Consider the following 20,163-nt stretch of genomic DNA (forward strand, 5'->3'; position numbering starts at 1 on the left):
CCTGAGATTCATGTGACACATTAAGTGTTACAGTAATCGCAACACTACTAATTTGTCTGGTGCGTCAAAGTTTACAAAGCCTTTTCGTATTCTCTGTTTCACTTGATGGTGGTAACGCCCCGTGAAGCTGGAAGGCAAGTTTTATTTTCCCCATTGTAGAGATGAGAATATTGACACTCACAAAGTTGAACATCTTGCCCTAAGTCATATGGCTAATAAGTGATGAAATCTAAGTCCTTTGTTTCCTAATCTATTGGCTTTTGTCCTGTTTGTCAAAACACAACTCCATTAGAATCCTTGATTCCTATGCAGTATTAATAATGCAATTTATCATTTATATACCAAGTGGTATAAAGTGGGCTAGGTAATGTCCTCTTACTCTTTTGGTAATATTATGAATCTGTGATTAAATGATTAAATGCTTATATTTTATAGAATATTCTTGTGACCTATTGATTTCCATAAGTGATTGCATGTTCTCGCTTGCTTACATACTTAATTTCTCCCAGTGTGAGCAGAAACACTCCTGTTTCTTTCTTGATCCTCAAAAATAAAGGCCAGTCATTTTAAAACAAGGGAACTGTCTAGGCTCATACACAAGTATGCCCCCATACCTGGAAAAGTCAAATCATTAAAATAAAAACTGAATAAGGATGGCCAAGAGCTGGTATTGCCTGTTAAGTGTTAGTCGCAGTGTTTGGAGCTTCCAGTCTCTAGGAAACATGCTTATAGTGAGGGCAATACTATAATTGAATAATAGTGGTAATTTGAAAACCATCAGAGCCTTGAGAGATCTGCACATGAGTGTGAATTTTCAGTTCTAGTCTTAGCTGTGTTCTTTCTTTTTACTGTACAACCTTGAATTGAGCATACTGATTCATCTCTGTGCCTCAGTTTCTACCCCGTTTTGATCAGCCTCTCCCAAAGTCACTGTGAATGACTGGAGAGAGTGTGTGTGCAATTCTAAACACTGGGGACATCCGGCACAACTGACGTGGTGTAAAAGCTGGAAAAGCAGCAGCCTTGACTGTCCGCTGCAGTGGGGAGACCCTCCTCCGTGCCCTGGGAATTCTCTTCCCTTAAGTTCTCACTGGGTGTTTTTCTTCCTCTATCCCAGGTGCTTTTGGACTTGATAGAAGCTATCTGGGAAAATCCTTAAAAGGTATGGTGTAAATTTGAGGAAGAAATACATATGTCAGAATCACAATTTTGTAAAAAAATATTTTATCTCGGAGACTGAAATATTTTTTAAACAAGCTAGAGTGGCAGCGTAGAGGAAATGTGGACTTGCTAAATAACTACACCAAACACACAGACATGTTTGACTGACGGCAAGAGAGTGACCAAAGGTGGATCTTCTTAGAGCTTAAGTCTTGGGGAACAAAAGATTCAATTAAAGAAATAGCCTTATAGGGAGAGAGATATGTAAAAACGAAAATAGCAGGGAAAGCAATAAAAGATCAGCGTTCACATGTTGACTGAGGTAGGCTCTTGAGGGTGAGTCTGAGCTATAAGTGGCCATTACTGAGGCTTCACAAGGAACTCTCCCAGTACAAACGCCTTCTCACCATGGTCATAACCCCCTCCCCCCCAGTGCTTCTGGGGCCATCAGGAGCTGGTGTCTTGATTGATCGCAAAGGCTTCAATTAGTACATTTTCCATTAGTAAAATAAAATGGAATTAATTACACTGGAATGTGATCATCAAAACGAAATCAGATCCATGATATTTACATTGGTGCTCACTTCAGAGAGGTGCTAAAATTGCTTTATAGATGAGAAATTCTGTAGCAGATTCTCTCCAAAATAAGCAGAAAAGGTATAGTAGTGTTTTCATTGTGTATATTTATAGGGACCTAGCTATAAAGAAAAAGAAGAAACCTGCCCAAGTAAATTATCATAGAGAAATGATGTTGCCATGAAACAACATTTGCTTTTTCTTCCCATTTCTCTTCACAGACCTAGGGAAGAATTCTGAATATAATTCCAGTACCTGCTCCCTCAGCAGTTCTGAAAACCCATATGCTACTATTAAAGACCCACCTGTACTTATCCCAAAAACCTCAGAATGTGGCTATGTGGAGATGAAATCACCGGCACGAAGAGATTCCCCATATGCAGAGATCAATAACTCAACTTCAGCCAACAAGAATGTCTATGAAGTTGGTGAGTTCTCCTAACCATAGAAAGAACCTAGTGCATAAGATTTTTTAAGGAATTTAAAGTATTTGGGAATACAATAGTTGCAGTTCATATAACTCTTATGGAAAGTAATGGTTCATATTTAAGCTGCAATCTGTGTTTGCAGTGATCATATTAATTGGTTTCAAATTGTTCAAGGAAAATACCATTTAGAAAATTTAAAGTAAACATTCCTTATTTTCCACCCCGTCGTCCGTCTTTTGTTTTGTAACCATAGTGAGTACTTTAGCACACATGTAGAAAAGCATATGTCACATTAGCTAATATAGCTAAGTAGCCAAAACAAATGGTCCAAGTGGATTAAACAGGTGGTTCCATTTCCTGGTTGTATTCATTATACTAATAAAATAGTTATAGCAGGAAACATTTTACTTTTAACCTTATCTGATATATCAGTAATATTCTCAGATGTGAATCTGATACAAATTAATAAGAAATCAATTTAAAATTAGAATTATTTTGATTGCCCTTTGCAAATACTATTTGGGAAATGATAAAGCATACCAGAACCACCATTGGCTAGGTAGTAGGGCTGTGTATTTTAATTATTTCTCTCTCTCTCTTTCTCTCTCTGTCTCTCTCTCTCTCACTCACCTCTTCCTATATCTCTGTTAGTATTTATGACTTTGACTTTTAAAAGTTCTCTACAGCTTAAATGAAGTGGCTAATTTATCACTAGTAATTCATTTCATGCTAGACATGTCACTGAAAAATATCTGTAAAACAATTCATTTTTAAAGTATTAAGACAAGTTTTAAAAATGGAAGCCAGAGTGAACTAACTTTATTTTTGAAAAGTCAGTAACAATTCTCCTTTAAACTGTCCCCAAAGCCTGCCACAGTAGAATGGGGACTCAGCTGAAAATTTGAGTGTGGAGTCCTAAAGTTGAGAACTTGTTGAATGTTTCCATGAATTGAGTTAACCTTGAAGGACCTCAGTCTTCTCACCTGTAGAATAAAGCGTTTGGACTAGATTATCCCCAAAGTGTTTTTCAGACAGTGACTGATATCCACGGTTTCTGTATATCCCCTTGATGTGGTCCCACCCAGCCATGTGGCCATCCTTTTGTTCTGAACACTATCTGTGCATGTCAGTTAGCCCAGCAGTCACAGAGTTGCCACCCCTGTGTGATTATAAAGGAATCATGTTTTTAAAACCAATATTTTCTTATATTTTTAGAAAAATTCCTTTTGTGTGTTTGATATTTGTAAGAAATGCCATATTCTTTGTTAAAAAATTTTCCATTACTGATAATTTAATGTGTCCTTGGTTATCACAGAACCTACAGTGAGTGTTGTCCAAGGAATATTCAGCAATAATGGGCATCTCACCCAGGATCCATACGACCTCCCAAAGAACAGTCACATCCCTTGTCATTATGACCTGCTGCCAGTCCGAGATAGTTCCTCTTCCACGAAGGGAGAGGATGGTGGCAGCAGCAGCAGCAGCAGCAACAGCGAATGACACCAAAGGACTTGCTTGGTAGCCACTGGAAACCTTTCCAGAACTGCAGTTTGCTTCTTCTCCATCCTCAAGTTTGCCACCTTATGTGAATGTTGACCAATTTGGTAGGCAATTGTTGGACATGAACCAGAAAACTCAAAGCAGAGGCTGACACCGACTGTAGGTGCTTCTTGTACAGGTGGTGGCGTGGAAGGAGATAGTGACTTGAGTTCCCATGGCTGTTAGTTTTAGAACTGCACCCGTGAAGCATGACTTACTGTAAAATGTTGGCTAAAAGCATGAACTTGCAGAACTCCTTCGGTGACACGGGTTGCAGTGGACATTGGTATTGTTGCTTGAAAAATTAAAATGTAAATGTTTTATTTCTCATTTGCATCATAGAGCTGTACCTAGGATCGTACAGTTTCTCATAGAATTTACTTCATAAAAGTAGGAATCACTAAACATGCAGAAGAAAAAGGGCATATTATTGAGTCCTTATTGCTTAATTTTTTTCATCCGGACTCAGACTTGTAGGGATACTATGAATGCAGGAGGAAACGTTCTTTCTGGTGGCATGACTGGATAGACTTGGAATAAACTCTAGAAGTGGACAGAAAATATAAATATGAAAATCTTAGATTTTGTTTAGAGTGGGAAAATGTACAATTAGGATTGTTTTAGAAATATTAGAAGTATTGCAGAAGTCAATACACAAATGTGCCAGGCAGAGGTGGTTTTTCTATTTGATCCTTTGATCCTTTTCTATTTGATCCCACTTTAGATTCGTTACATTATTCTGATCACTGTCCCCATCATAGTTATTCACCACTTGCGATTCATAACATATCAATAATTATTTCATAACAAATAGAAATGAAATAATTTTATTTTTGACAGACTGGATTAATGAGTATGTAATGATTGGTAAAGATTGTAAATTTTAAGTATAAGAAGATGCTTAAGTTTTGTAAACCGTTAGTAAACATGCTGTAATATAGAATTAGCAGAAAGTTTTGATTAATCTTTCCCTATAAGTGACTGAAATATTTTTGTGCGTATTTGAGAAAAGGGCACTTTTCTTTTATTAATTGTTGGTTTAGAGAAACTATGCTTAAGCTGGTCTTTTGCATTGCTAATATGACATGTACCCCGTTTTTCATTAATTTGTATTTTCATTTTTAAGTTGTATATTCTATGTTTTGTAGTGTTTGGGTTGTTAATGAAAAAACTATTATATGTGTTCCCTGTTTCTTGTATTATTACCACTCATCTTTTGCTTGATAAAAATGCATTGTTCTTTTTTCTTTTGGAAGGAAGAAATGAAAATATATAATTGGAATCTATTAAAGTTGGTCATTACTAAAATAGTATAGTAACCATAGGTGATTGGCTTATGATTGAAATAGAGAAGCTTTTTAATATTTCAAAATGGAGTTCTTTTTGATCTCTTGGTTCCCTGAGTCTTGGTTAAACTAGGGAGAAGGGGAACAGGAAGGAAACATTGTCACTGAGTATTACAGACTCATCTTCCTAAAAACCTTCATTATTGTGACCATATATATAACTGATCATTCAAACTGGGACACTCTTGAGAGTAAATAAGGGCATTATTAATAATTGTCCTGCTATGGACTTCAATCTGGACTGTTCTAGGCAAATCAGGGTGGATGCTCATCCTGTGCATACTGATGCAATAATATTTTTCACTCCAAGGAAGTTGTCTTATGAGCATGCTGACATGAGGCAAGAGAGCCAGTTTCACTTTTTTTTTTTTTAATCTACTTCAACAAGCAGTAGAAGGGCTGAAAGGCTGAATAAGGAAGCAACTTCGTAAGAGAAAACAGTGGTCTTCAATCTTTTGAAGACATGATACCCTATATGGCATTCTGTTTCAGTGAGTCCATTGGCAAGTGTGTAGAGTGCATCCATCTGCCGGTAGCATACGTAAGGCATTGTCCCTGCCAGTCATCAAGTTGGGATATCTAGTTATTTCATGTCACGCACCTGCACCTATGATGGTGGTTTGGTCAGGTGCATAATACAACAAACACTCTTATAACACTCACTCCTTTGATGGCTGTTTCTTTTAAGGAACTCCAGAGTCAATTCAAGGAAATAAAGAATTACCTGGAACACACCTTAGAAACAATTGATTTATTCGAATAGTTAACCACTGGCTGACCCTTGACTCCAGAGGATAGGCATTTCACTGAGACACTTGTAAGTCAGTAGCCACAGCGAGTCCTTTTTGGTAAGAAAAAAAAATAAGACATTTCCCTCTTCTCTTTTTAAGGATCATCCCTTTAGAGCTCTATGGTAAACTGAGTTTCCCTGATGCTCCCTGGAGATAGGTAAAGAAAACATTAGTTTCTTTTCTTATTCCACTATTTCAAAATGAAAGCTTCATGTACAAAGGCAACAGAAACTTAGGTAGAAAACCTGAGCAACAGATGTGAACTCCAAAGGGCTGTCGCCAGGCCTTCCTATGCATTCTGACAAATAAATTGCCCGGGCTGGCTGATGTCCCGAAACATTGTTCCCGAGGCAATTCTTATCAGAGTTCACTCGGGACTTTCAGACATCAGAACTCACATAGACATTTGGATATTATAATATGACATGTTGCATTTGGAGAGGTCTGGTTGAGAAGGCAAAATTTTCTAGGTACTTTGATATAGATTTGGATAAAGAGGATTACTTTTTGTCAGAATGAGAATTAAACAAAAGACAAAAGAACCCTGGCAAATTTTTTCCCTTGAAATTATTACCACCTTTAGGAACTTTCTCAGATACATCAAATGTAATTTGATGGCAGTGTCATTCTTCATACAAAGTGAATCTATTCTCATGATCTTTGAACCCGTATTAATTTTGGACCCTAAAATTAATTTCTCCCATATGTCCTGTAATGGCAAAGGAAGTGAATGATTTTCATACAGGAATGAAATTTCTTATAAAATGATTTCCTATATGAAAATCATTCATTTCCTTTGCCATTCACATAAGAATGTCATTCATATAGGAATGTGGGAAACCATTCATATAGGCAAAAACCATTCATAAAGAAATGTCAGCCAAACTATTATTATTTCCTTAGAACTTGATGTATCAGAAAATGTATAAATTATTGGTATTTATATATAAATACATCAGAACTTATCCAAATGATAACTCATATATTTGCTTTAATAAAAAGAATATGTTATTTGTAGTTAATTATATGATGATAAGGATAATTTCATAATTATTTTATAGTGCTTGACATTAATTCTTCTATGACATAGTAATAATGTTAACAGAGTTTAATGTATTTGGCATTACCTTTATGGAATTTTTATTCACCAATTTCAGGAAAACCAATCATAGAGTTCTACAATAGGACAGTTATATTTGCCCCAACCAAATCCATTAGCACAATGACTGTGTGTTGCGAGAAATGAAACAGTTTATGAAAATGTATTCATCTTGACCCCAAAGAGCCACAGTAGTTGTCAATTATTGAGATTTTTAAACCATAAATATTATAAAAGTTGAACAAGAATATCATAATACCATTTGCAATTTTTGTCATTATTAGAAGTCCATTTTATGCTTAAAATAAAATGATTAAAAAATTAAGTTTTAAGGTTATTTTTTTTAGATAATGAATTTTCTATCTCTGGGTAAAATCTCTTCATTATTCAAACTGAATACTTAAGAGATATTTTGGTGTTAAAGGCTTTATGTCATGAAAGTGTACATAGATAAGCAAGTGCAGATCACATGGTGTGGATGGGTGCTTGTCGATTAACTAAAGATGTACAGCAAACTGCCCTTCTAGAGTCCTGTTAATATCGGTGTCCTGCCACTGGGTCTGCTTATTCAGTATTTAACCTAGGCTTCATTTTGATATGAATGAATTGCAAACTATATTTTTAAAAAGAAAAAAATCAAAATTCATTAGGATTTACCTGGTTGTAGCAAACAACAAAAAAAATGTTTTTAGTGTTGAAATATCTCTATTTTCCAAAGATGATAAACTTTCATCAGTATTTGCCTACATTGTCATTTATATCACCAAATGAGATTATAGATTAATGCAATAAACTTTCTAATAAAAAAAACTCCAAAGTAGTGTTTCTTTCTATATCAGATTCTACTATTAATTAATGAAAGGAAAAAAGTTATGATCCTGTGAGAAAAATTAATATGCTTTTCATGTGTGGCCCCATAGCACTTTACATGTACAGCTTAAAAATAATCATATTTTATTATATTTGTGTGTGTATGTGCTTCTTCTCCAGACTATTTGTTCTTTAAGGACAGAGGAAACATTTTATTCATATTTGAATCCCTGGAACTCAGGTTAGTGGCTGAAAGTCAAGTCTTCTGTAAATAGCGTTAGGTGATCTTATGTGGATTTGCTTTCTAAATCTCAGTGCCTGTTAATGCTTTCATTTATAAGTAAAACATTTTTGAAGCATTTGCCTTATAGCACTGTGTTCTAGGGATCAAATATGGGTAAAAAAACCACATTGTCTCTTCTTTCAGTAGCTGTTTATTTGCTGGGGGCCTTGCAGGCTAAGCACAGTAGGGAATGCAGAAAAGTGTATGTCATGAGCTATTTTCAAGTTGCTCATTATTTCGTTGGTAAATAAAGCATCTTACTAGCTGTGTGACTTTCATAAGCTACTTAACCTCTCAAGACTTTAGTTTCTATATTGTAATGCCTTGAAAAGAATATTAATAGTACTTATTTCAGAGGGTTTTGTGAGAATTTAATAACCTTATACATGCAAACACTTCAGTGCCTGGCACATAATAGACACCTAGTAAATGTTAGCTAACATTACTAATATGGAAAACTAGCTAATAATATGAACCAGTTTGCAATAACCAAATCAATGATGGGACTAGCAAATCAAAAGTGAGCATTTAAAGAATATTATACAGCTATACATTTGAATGACAATATCCAGATATACTTTTATACTATTCAATATTTCATACATATTTTATTTCTAGAGAACTAATTTAGGAAAGCAATAATATGATTTTATCTTCCAGTAAAATGTTCTCTTCCTAAGAATTAGAAATGCTTTTAAAACATTTGGATGTGGGTTTCTGGGAAGCTGGCGACCTGGCCTCACATTCCCATTTCTGAATGTGGTCATCCAGAAAAAGTCAAGGGCTGATCCTGGCCACCTGAAGAGGTTCTTCATTTAGTGAGACATCAATCAAGTCTTTGAAAGAAGGTGCAGGTGGAGGGTAAAGATGTAAATGGGAATTGTTGGGAGTTGAGGGGGTTGGAAGGAAGCTGACTTGGGTGGGCACACAGAGAAAGTGAGGGAGAAATGTCCCTGCTGTTTGCTTTATACAGCAGTGAAAGAGGCTAACTGTCCCTTGGATGGTGGCCCCTTATGAGGGGTAGTTTCCCCGTTGGGCTGAGGTCAGCCTATCTCTATCTACTTGGACTTGTGAACCAAGAGGTCTGCTGCCACTTAAACGTCAACAAAGGGGCCAGGCTGATCACTGGCTGCCCACTGAGGGAAAAATCCCTACTCCACTGTCAAGACACAAGAACCAGAGAGTCCCACAAAGGTGTTGAGAACCAGCACACTATCAACATGAATAGGCAGGAAAAGATCACAAGCCACTTAGGAACATAACAGCCCCATAAAAGAAGAGACTAAACCGGAAAACTACAATAAACCTCTATTATGAAGGTGGAGCTAATATAGAAAATGGAAGAAATCTTAGATAAAATATGATTAAAATTCTTAAGAGAGGCTGGGTGCGGTGGCTCACACCTGCAATCCTTGCACTCTGGGAGGCTGAGGCAGGAGAATCACTTGAGCTCAGGAGTTTGAGACCAGCCTGAGCAAGAGATGAGGTCTCGCTAAAAAACATAGAAAAATTAGCCAGGTGTTATGGTGCATACCTGTAGTCCCAGCTACTCGGGAGGCTGACGCAAGAGGATCGCTTGAGCCCCGGAGGTGAAGGTTGCTGTGAGCTGCCGTGATACCACTGCACTCTACCAAGGGGTATAGAGTGAAACTCTGTCTCAAAAAAAAGATTATGTAAAACAAACCTCTTAAGAGGATACAATTATAGTACCAGAGGTTTTCCTGGAAATAAAAATGATTTCCCAATCATTAAAAATCATTAAAAATCCAATAGAGGAACATGAAAACAAAAATAATATAGTAACTGCCAAGACCATATTCATGTTTTAGGAGATGAAATGAAATCAAGAGTAAAATTTCAAAAATGGAATTCATGGATGAGGAAACAGAAAACTAGTCTAAGAAACCCAATATTTAAATAGTTGCTGATCTAGAAGAAGAGGTAGAAAAAAGGAACCATAGAGAAGTAGTAATTAAATAATAGAAGAAAACTTTTATAAACTATGCCTTTCCATAATGTGAATCTCAAATTTTCAGATCTTTCAGATATGAAAGACTCTTCTGTATTAATGAAACAGAATCAATGAAAAATTATGGAGGTAGATAATATCCTGGTCAAATTTCTGAACTCTAAAGATAGAAAAACAAACTTAAAATTGTCAAGCAGAATTAACAGATTGCTTATAAAGGAAAGATAATTAGATTGAATAGAGAAATGTAGGGTGGGAGCAGGAATGAGAGGAAGCCGTGCTGGGTGGGGGAGATGACTGCCTGACAAAGCGGGTTGTGTACCTGCCTGCCTGCTATCGTCCCTCCACGACACCAGCTGCCCCTTCCCCCAGAACAGCATGGATACCCAGCAGGAGATTGCTCATAGCTCCAACTCCATTCTACCTCAGATCTTGGACCCCAACTAGAATAGATCAGGCAGAGTGGCAACAGGGGAGAAGGAATCTATGTCATGGAGCGGCACAGGATAAGAAACTACAAATGCAAAGGGCTTCTGTTTATTAGACTTTATTGAATTGTTATGAAGGAATCAGAAAAAAAAATCAAGCACAAACAAAATTGGTGGAAGCCTTGTATGGCTCTTGGCTTATCTTGTACTTCCCCCTATGTTGATGACCTGGACATTTTTACTTATGATAAAGCAATAGAAAAATCCAAATATACCACAAAGTGACCAATCTGCCATGGTATATTTGATTATTAGGATATAATGGAGAATTTATGGAACAAGTAATCTTTAAAAACCTAAGATCAGAACTTGAAGTCCATTAATTTCTTGTAACCTTCAATGAATACTCCATAAAACATAGAATATATTGCTGAACTAATGTTTGAGCCTCTCCATTTTCTAGGATTCTACCTAGATGTGCAGGCCAGTTTTGCTTTAGCTGCATCTTGGACATCAGGACAATCAGGAGAATGAACAGAAACATTGTCCTCTCTGGAGATCCAACCATGTCAGAGACTTGAGACACAGCTTCCCAAGTGTTTGGAAAAGAACTGTAAATGCCAAATGGAAATTAAGGTGAAGAATTGAGAGACTGTAGACTAAAGCCAATGTGTACTGATACAGTCATCACGTTTGGCCTTAGTCTACAGTCTGCACGTAACACACAGTGTTGGAGGCTCAGCTCTGGCTTTCATGCTTGAGTTCCATCAATCTTGGTGCACCGAAAAGGATTATGAAGAAGACAGAGCTAGCATGTAGCACCACATTCCAGTGTTTGGAGTCACGTTGTAAAATCGATTTTATAGTTAATGGTCATCTTTTTCATTACCGAGTTTGTATGGGCGGCTGGTAAACTTGGCTTGACGATAAGACGAAACATAATTTTATCAATATATCAATATGTGAAGGTAGAGGAACGTGAAAATAAGTATTTTGCCTCAGATTAAGTATCTAAATATTCTGTGTAACAAAAAAGAAGAGGGGTTTAGTTCTTTCTGTTCCCAACTTTTTGTATATTAACTAATTTTCCAAAACCAAATGGAATTTAATAATTCAAGATAATGATGCTTAAATTGTATACATCTAAAATATGAGAAATTTTATCTTTTTCACACTTATTATACTGTGAGGATAAAATATAAAAGAGGCAACTGCGGTTTTTAAAGAAAAAAGTAAAACTCAAAAAAAAAATCCTGTGGTCTTGCTTACACATTTGTTGGATTTTAGCTAAAAAAATTTTTCAAAAATATTGGGAGGAATTTTTTTAATATATAGATTTATTTGGAACTAAGAAACTAATGTCTACAACATGTAGTGTTTCTACGACATGCTTTTGAACATGTGGTGCATAGAGAACGGGGTCAGTGTAAGGTGGAGGTTGTATTAGTTGGTGCGCAGTTTTTCGTAGCAAAGGAATCTAGAATAGTGGGGGTCACTTTACTGTCAATAGAAAAGGGAAAGCTCTAGTCATGAGAGCTGCTTAGTTCTTAAGAAAAACCTTTCTTGACTACCTATGAGGACTAGGAGCATCCTCCCATATCCTGCTGCCCTGCTTGATGGACTTCATGAGGCTTAGTGAAGGCGCATTATTTAACTATTTTGTTAATTTATTTATTGTCTGTCTTTCCAACGAGAATGCAAGCTCCATGAGGGCACGTTCTTTTCTGTGTGATTCACTGCTCTATGACCAGAATACTTAATAGTGTCTGGCACACGGCAGGGGCTCAATAGACACTGATTGATTGAATGAATGAATGTTGGCTTCTTCTTACTTGTTAAAGCCACCTTTGGTTTTGTTCTTCCTCAGCATTCTTCTTAGGTGACTGGAAATGTTGCTCCTTCCTTCTCATCCTACAGTTACAATAATGCATGATGACAGCTGCAAGTTCAGTAAGCTGGTAACATAAAGAGATATAGGATAATATGCACCTGTGTGTCTAACAAAATATTCCTTCTTTCCTTAAGGCTCAAGTCAGGTCTTGGATACTTATCCACACAGTTGAGAGAGCTGGCTCTAGAGGTTTTCAATGTCAAGAGCATCTCCACTGTATGCTTCACTAGAGAGTACTAAGCAATGCATTTTAAAGAGAAAAATTGCATTCAACACTGCCCATTCTTTGCTCCCATGAGCCCTCTCTTACAGCCAACTTAGACTATTTGCTGGTCTTCATTCTCCCTTCAGCCCCTCCATCTTCTTCCCTGCACTTCTCCCAGCCCTGCCTTTGCCCTTTGCTACTACGTCACAGCCGTGGCACCAATCACACTTTCCACAGGCTGCTCTCAGGCAATGATGGAGTGCAGCGCGGAAACGTAGGAAGGCCCATTTCTGGGAGATGCAAGACTCCTTTCACAGGTGACTTTGGCTCAAAGACTCCACACTGGCCCGACCTAAACTATCTTAGAGCTATTTTATCAGTCTAAGACTCCGCTTATCCAATCCTCCTTCTTTTCTTCTCTCATTCACAGAACCAGATTTGTATTAGGCTAAAGGGAATATATGACTCAGTGTACCTAGGTGAAAATATTTCTTGTGGAACCTGCCCTATCTAGACATCATGTAGTCTGCCGGGTAGTGGAACTCTGATTCCCTTACTTAGATCCACTCTTCCCTCCTTTCCTTGGTCTCAGCCTGGCAACCCTGGTGGTATGCTGGTAAATGTTTAACAACCAGTTCTCTAAATTTGTAACACTTGACTGTTTCCATGGTGGAAATCCTCCCACTGTGGGTAATTTCAAGCTTCCAACATGACATCACTGAATGCCAAGTAAAGCAGAGATAGATACCCAGCAGCTCGACATTACATAGTATTAAATAATAGTTACACAATACAGATGCAATAGGTGTAACTAACTTCAAGAACATAGCTAATACCTTTTAAGGTATCATTTATTGAATTTTAAGTTTATATCCTTTAAGTTTAATAATGGCCATATTTAACAGCTGGCTCACAAAATTCTCCAAAATTTAGCAAATATCTCTCCCAAGTCCGTATGAGCTGCCTTAGCACCTCACCAGGTTGCCCAACCCTGATTTCTGATTGCCCAAGCAGGGGGCCATGATCTCTGCCCCAGGCTCTAATGTTGGCTTATATTATGTCGCAGCTGGAAGGGAGCTGAGAACACATTTTCTCCTACCTTTTCATTTACATCTGGACAAACTTGAGGTCCAGAAAGTTTATCCATTCAGGTAAGGAAAATACCATGGGCTGAGTGTCCTCAAATGTGTATATCACTGATGTACTCATTTTATCTGGAAAAGATGATAGAAACTGAATTCCCTCTTTTTAAAGAGATTCTCCAACAAATTATTTGGCCCTGAAAGAATCCTCCTCTTTAGTGGCTTTCCTATCTAATACTAAATGGGAGGGCCACTTTACTCAAGGTTCCTATTAATAGATTCCATTTACTATATAAACTGTTAGCACAGGGATTTATTTATGAACTGCCATCCAGAAAAAAATGCACTGATGCACAAAGCTATTTAATCACATCATTGTTTATTAGTATACACAGGCAGTGTTTCTTAACTTTATAACAGAGCCCACTGGAGACTTTCAAGGATGGATGCCCGACTAAAGAGGCCGTTAAAGTGGATGGCTGTGTTGTAAGAGCTGGGTTAACTGCTTGTTTTCTTCCTATTATACTAGTTTTTAAAACATTCACTGTAATCTTTTTACTCACTAATTAGCTGGGCGTTGATAAACAGCAATGGCTGTCCTTTATGCCTAATTGTAACTACAAGTTTATTAATTTAAAAAAAAGTCCTGAATATTTTATTCATATTGCAGGTAGATTTTGTTTCTGACAGAGAACAAACCAGAGTTAAGTAATTCAAAAAAGATAATTTTAAAATACCAGAATAAAAGGCAGCATTTTTCTTACTTTCCTGAGATATTGAGAGAGAATTTCAACCGACAAAGCTGAAATTTTGACCTGCAGAAATAATACATTATTTAGAAAGTGAAGAAAAGGACAAACAAAAAGCAAGGGGTAAAAAAGATGTAGAGGCTCAAATCATTGTTCTTTTCCCTCTTAGAGAAAAGTATAAGATGATTGTCAATGAAAACCCTTTAACCTAAAATGAGAAACCATGGGACTATATTAATTACCAGAAAATGCCTTTTGGTTATTAAAAGACTACCTTTTCTTTAATGAGGAACTGATTCTTCTATGAGCTCAACACCTGGTACATATAAAATAGGGTCCCATTAAATGCTTCTGATTGAATGAGCAAATATAAAAACATTATATACTTTATTAAATGTTTTAGAAACTTTTAAGGCAGAAGTCATTATTAAATATCATGAATATTTAAAATGTCCTATTGCCATTAAACAAAAGCTTAAAGACTAAACATAATCTATTAAACCTATGGTCCCCAATCCCTGGGCTGGGGACCAGCATGGTCCGTGGCCTATTAGGAACCAGGCCGCATACGAGGGTTGGGGGAGCAAAGCTTCATCTGTATTTACAGCTGCTCCCCATCATCACATCCCCGTGAGCCCCTCTAACCCAATCCATGCAAACATTTTCTTCCATGAAACCAGTCCCTGGTGCCAAAAACGTTGGTGACCACTGTAAACCATTGCCACGGAACTCTATATACAGTCATATCTTGGAGATATTGCAGGTTCCAGACCTTGGCAATGAAGCAAATATCTCAATAAAGCAAGTCACATGAATGTTTTGATTTCTCAGTGCATATAAAAGATATGTTTACACTATACTATAGTCTATTAAGTGTGCAATGTACATGCCTTAATTTAAAATACTTTATTGCTGAAAATACTAACAATTATCTGAGCCTTTAGTGAGTCATAATCTTTTTGCTGGTGGAGGGTCTTCCCTTGATGCTGCTGGTGCCTGACTGATCAGGGTGGTGTCTGCTGAAGGTTGGGGTGACTGTGACGATTTCTGAAAATAAGACAATGAGGTTTGCTGCATCAATTGACGCTTCCTTTCACAAAAGATTTCTCTGTAGTATGCAATGCTATTTGATAGCATTTCAGCAATAGAATTTATTTTAAAATTAAAGTCAGTTCCTTCAAATCTTGCTGCTTCTTTATCAACTAAGTTTATGTAATATTCAATGTTCACGTCTTCACCAGGAGTAGATTCCACTACAAAAAAAAACATGTTCTTTACTCATCTGTAAGAAGCACATCCTCATATGTTCAAGTTTTATTATGAAATCCAGGCTCCACTTCCACTCCTAGTTCTCTTGCCATTTCTACCACATCTGCAGTTACTTCCCTCACTGAAGTCATGAGCCCCTGTTAATGCTGATATTTTGATCTCTTCCTGTGAATTATGAATGTTCTTAATGGCATCTGGAATGGTAGAACATTTCTAGAGGTTTTCAATTTACTTGCTCAGATCCATCAGAGGAATCACTATCTATGGCAGCTATAGCCTAATGATATATATTTCTTAAATAATAAGCCTTGAAGTTTAAACTAACCTTTGATCTATAGACTCCAGAATGGATGTTGTATTAGCAGTCATGAAAACAATGTTAATCTCTTTATGCATCTCCATCAGAAATCTTGGGTGACTAGGTGCATTGTCAAATGGGCAGTAATATTATGAAAGGAATCTTTTTTCTGAGCAGTTCTCAACAGTGGGCTTAAAATATTCAGTGAACCATCCTGTAAACAGATGTGCTGTCATCCAGCCTTTGTAGTTCCATTTACAGAGCACAGGTAGAGCTGATTCAGCGTAATTCTTAAAAACCCTAGGATTTTCAAATGGTAAATGAGGATTGGCTTTAACTTAAAGTCACCAGATGCATTAGCCACTAACAAGAAAGTCAGCCTGTCCTTTGAAGCTTTGAAGCCAGACATTGACTTCTCTCTAGTTATAAAAGTTCTAGATGGTATCTTCTTCCAATGGAAGGATGTTTCATCTACATTGAAAATACTGTTCAGCGCAGCCACCTTTATCGATTATCTTACCTAGATCTTCTGGATAACTTGCTGCAGCTTCTCCATCAGCACTTACTGCTTCATCTTGCACTTTTATGTCATAGAGACGGCTTCTTTCCTTAAATCTCATGACCCAACCTCTTGCGAGTTTCAAACTTTTCTTCTGAAGCTGCCTCACCTCTCTCAGCCTTCACAGAATTGAAGAGAGTTAGGGTCTTGCTCTGGATTAGGCTTTGGCTTAAGGGAATCTTGTGGCTGGTTTGATCTTCTATTAAGACCACTCAAACTTTCTCTATATCTGCAGTAGGCTGTTTTGCTTTCTTATCATTTTCATGTTCACTGGGTTAGCACTTTTAATTTTCTTCAAGAACTTTCCTTTGCATTTACAGCTTGGCTAACTGGTGCAAGACACCTAGCTAGCAGAGGCTTTATCTCAGCTTTGAATAGGCCTAACTCACTAAGCTTGATCATTTCTAGCTTTTGATTTAAAGTGAGAGAAATGCGACTCTTTCTTTCACTTGAACACTTAGAGGCCACTGTAGGATTACTATTTGGCCTAATTCAAATATTCTCATGCCTCAGGGGATAGGGATGGCCAAACAAAGAGAGAGAGACAGGGAAACCAGTGGTCAGTAGGGCAGTTGGAATACACGCAATATTTATCAATAAGTTTGCCATCTTCTACAGGCATGGTTTGTGGTGCTCAAAAACAATTACAATAGTAACATTGAAGATTGTTGATCACAAAACACCGTATCAGATGTAATAGTAATCAAAGACTTTGCAATATTGTGAGAACTGCCACAGTGTGGCGCAGAGACAGCCAGTGAACCCGGTGTTGGAGGCACCAAACGGATAGGCTTGCCGGACACAGGGCTGCCACACACCGCAATCGGCCAAATGCTGTGTCTGGGGCACAGGGCAGTGAAGCCCAAGGAAACGAAGCGTGCTTACACGAAAAGCACAAGACAAATCGCCTCTGTGACTGGCGGCTGCTCTGGGCTGGAACTGTTACTGGCTCTAAAAGCAGACTGATTCAAAAATAACGCCACACTCAAGCCGACGACTCCAGGGAAAACGTTGCTTGGGTGTTTACACCCTGAATAATTCATTTTTAAAAACTGCACTCACCACTTTTATAGTCAGAGCTTTTACATCGCTAGTTCAGAAGCTAAGGGAAAACAGGCGCTCCAGGGGCAACCTCGCCGGTGGTCGCCGCGAGGGTGCGAGGCGCGTCTGGCAGCTGCGCCGGCCGCGGACTCTCCTCGACGCTTCCAGTCGCAGGCGCTCTGGGCGGCGCGCCACCGAAGCACGCAGAAGTGGGGCGGCGCGCGTGCGCGTGCGCGTGCGCGTGCGCGGCCTTGCCGGTTAGAGCGGGCGGCCCGCGGCCCACGGCTCCTCGGCGGGGCTCCAGCGTCGCCGCTCGCCGGCGGACACGGACGGTCGCTCCGCCCTTCCTGAACGCCCGCTGCCGCTCGCGCAGCCGCACAAGGCCTGCCGCCGCTTCCCCGTAACGTTGCTTTGTGGGGCAGAGAAGATTTTGCCATTACATTTAAGAATTGTCACCTCAGCGTAATGGCTAGTCACAGTCATTATTTAAGTCTCCATATTTATTTATTTTACCTTCTGCCTGCATACCTCACTGTCTTTATTATCTATTTTTGCAGGCTTGTATAAATAGCTTTTATTGTGACTACTTCAAATTCTTTCTAGGATTGAGAGAAGTTTACTCTAAATCAGTAAATCATTTTGAGAATGATAGAAACAAGAGGGAAGGTGGAATTGGCAGGATTGTTGACAGATTTCCAGTTTTGATACTTTGTGTGATCCTGATCAAGGTAATTCATCTTACTTGACTAGTTTATTCACCTAAAAAGAAAAGATATCAACATGGTTCTTTTTCACAGAATTGGCATAACATGTAAACTAAAGTGTATGATATTTTGAAACTCCAAATGAATGTGCTACCTAATGGAAAATAACATAAAATAGCTTTAATAGTAACTAAGATAATCTGTTGAAATTAGAATTTATAACCATTATGGAAGGATCAAGGAAGAAGAGAGGCGTGGTGCCTCACACCTATAATCCCAGCACTTTGGGAGGACACGGGAGGAGCATCACTTGAGGACAGGAGTTCGAAACCAACCTGGGCAACAGAGCAAGACACATCTCTACAAAAACAACCTAATAATAATTATCTGGACTTAGTGGCTGAGCCCAGGAGTTTGAGGTTGCAGTAAGCTATGATCACACCACTGCCCTCCAGCTTGGACAACAGAGTGGGATCCTTTCTCAAATTAAAAAAAGAAAAAAAACTAACAAGAAGAAGAAGAAACGTGAACATGATTTTCTAGAATTAGCAGAATGACATAAAGTACATTGCTGTGCTTATACTTGTAACTCAATAAATTCTTACAGGATAGGGTCATGTGTGTAAACATGTAAAAGCTAAGATGAGTAGTCCCAAACCCTTATTAGATCTGTCTAGCTCTATGATGAACTTTCTGGGTAACTCTGTTTAAACAACTTTATCTCTCATCTTATGGGTGACATCTGGCATTTCTAGCAGCTGACCAAATCAGAAGAATAAGGCAGGAAAACCTGAATATCCATGAAATAATTTCTGGAAAGATTCCAACTTGTTTGGAATAATGCTGCTGTTAAAACAGCAAATATCATTTTTAATAGAGATAATCTCATGGAAATGAAATATTCTTTTTTTTTATTTTGCCATATTATGGGGGTACAGATTTTAAGGTTTCAATAAATGCCCATTTCCCCCCTCCCCCCACAAGTCTGAGTCTCCAGCATGACCATCCCCCAGATGGTGCACATCTCACTCATTATATATGTATATACCCTCCCCCCTGCCCAATACCCTATTCCTGCAGTACCTATGTGACCACTTAGGTGCTGTTCAGTTAATACCAATTTGCTGGTGAGTACATGTGATGCTTGTTTTTCCATTCTTGGGAAACTTCACTTAACAGTATGGGTTCGAGCTCTAACCAGGAAAATATAAGATGTGCTATATCACCATTGTTTCTTAGAGCTGAATAGTACTCCATGGTATACATATAGAACATTTTATTAATCCATTCTTGGATTGATGGGCAATTGGGCTGTTTCCACAGCCTTGCAATTATGAATTGTGCTGCTATAAACATTCGAGTGCAGGTGTCTTTTTTGTAGAGTGTCATTGGATCATTTGGATAGATGCCCAGCAATGGGATTGCTGGATCAAATGGTAGATTCACTTGTATCGCTTTAAGGTATCTCCATATTGCTTTCCACAGAGGTTGAACTAATTTACAGTCCCACCAGCAGTGTAGGAGTATAGAATTTTTTTATTTCCATCTTGATTTCTTCATTTATGAAGTAATCATTTAGTAGGAGGTTGTTTAATTTCCACGTTTTTGTGGAGAAATGTGAGTTTCTGTTACGGTTGATTTTTACTTTTATTCCACTGTGATCTGAGAAGATACATGGTATGATTTCTATTTTTTTAAATTTCTTGAGGTTTACTTTGTGTCCTAGGATATGGTCCATCTTAGAGATGTCCCATAAGCTGATGAGAAGAACGTATAGTCCGTGGATTTTGGGTAGAATGTTCTGTAAATGTCAGTCAGACCCAATTGTTCTAGAGTTTTGTTTAAGTCCATTATTTCTTTATTAATTTTCTGTTTGGAGGATCTGTCTTGTGCCGTCAGTTGGGTGTTGAAATCTCCAGTGATTATGGAGTTGCT

At 37.9% G+C, this 20,163-nt stretch overlaps 1 protein-coding gene and 1 long non-coding RNA gene across 8 annotated transcripts in view; one reads left to right on the forward strand and one right to left on the reverse strand.

Annotated features, from left to right (window-relative positions):
* Positions 1-7,732, forward strand: part of MEGF10 (multiple EGF like domains 10) — a 177,128-nt gene extending 169,396 nt beyond the window's left edge. For 3 of the 4 annotated variants that reach the window (XM_020290109.2, XM_020290107.2, XM_076008341.1), the window contains 3 exons: positions 1,118-1,162; positions 1,959-2,165; positions 3,481-7,732. In XM_020290109.2, the coding sequence (XP_020145698.2) occupies positions 1,118-1,162; positions 1,959-2,165; positions 3,481-3,665 (437 nt within the window). In that variant the 3' untranslated portion in view covers positions 3,666-7,732. The remainder of the gene's footprint in view (positions 1-1,117; positions 1,163-1,958; positions 2,166-3,480) is intronic. The other variant, XM_020290110.2, reaches the window with a different exon arrangement.
* LOC105857755 (uncharacterized) lies at positions 2,974-17,699 on the reverse strand. 4 transcript variants are annotated; one of them, XR_012921733.1, is made up of 5 exons: positions 17,546-17,699; positions 14,373-14,423; positions 13,626-13,740; positions 12,263-12,385; positions 2,974-3,148 (listed from the first exon to the last, which is right to left on the reverse strand). It is a non-coding gene; the product is annotated as an uncharacterized LOC105857755 (long non-coding RNA). The 4 variants fall into 4 exon arrangements; XR_012921734.1 differs by having other exon boundaries at positions 14,346-14,423; XR_001147827.2 differs by lacking the exon at positions 14,373-14,423.
* Positions 17,700-20,163: the final 2,464 nt, after the last annotated feature.

Source organism: Microcebus murinus, chromosome 11, assembly GCF_040939455.1.
Source record: "Microcebus murinus isolate Inina chromosome 11, M.murinus_Inina_mat1.0, whole genome shotgun sequence".
NCBI lineage: Eukaryota > Metazoa > Chordata > Mammalia > Primates > Cheirogaleidae > Microcebus > Microcebus murinus.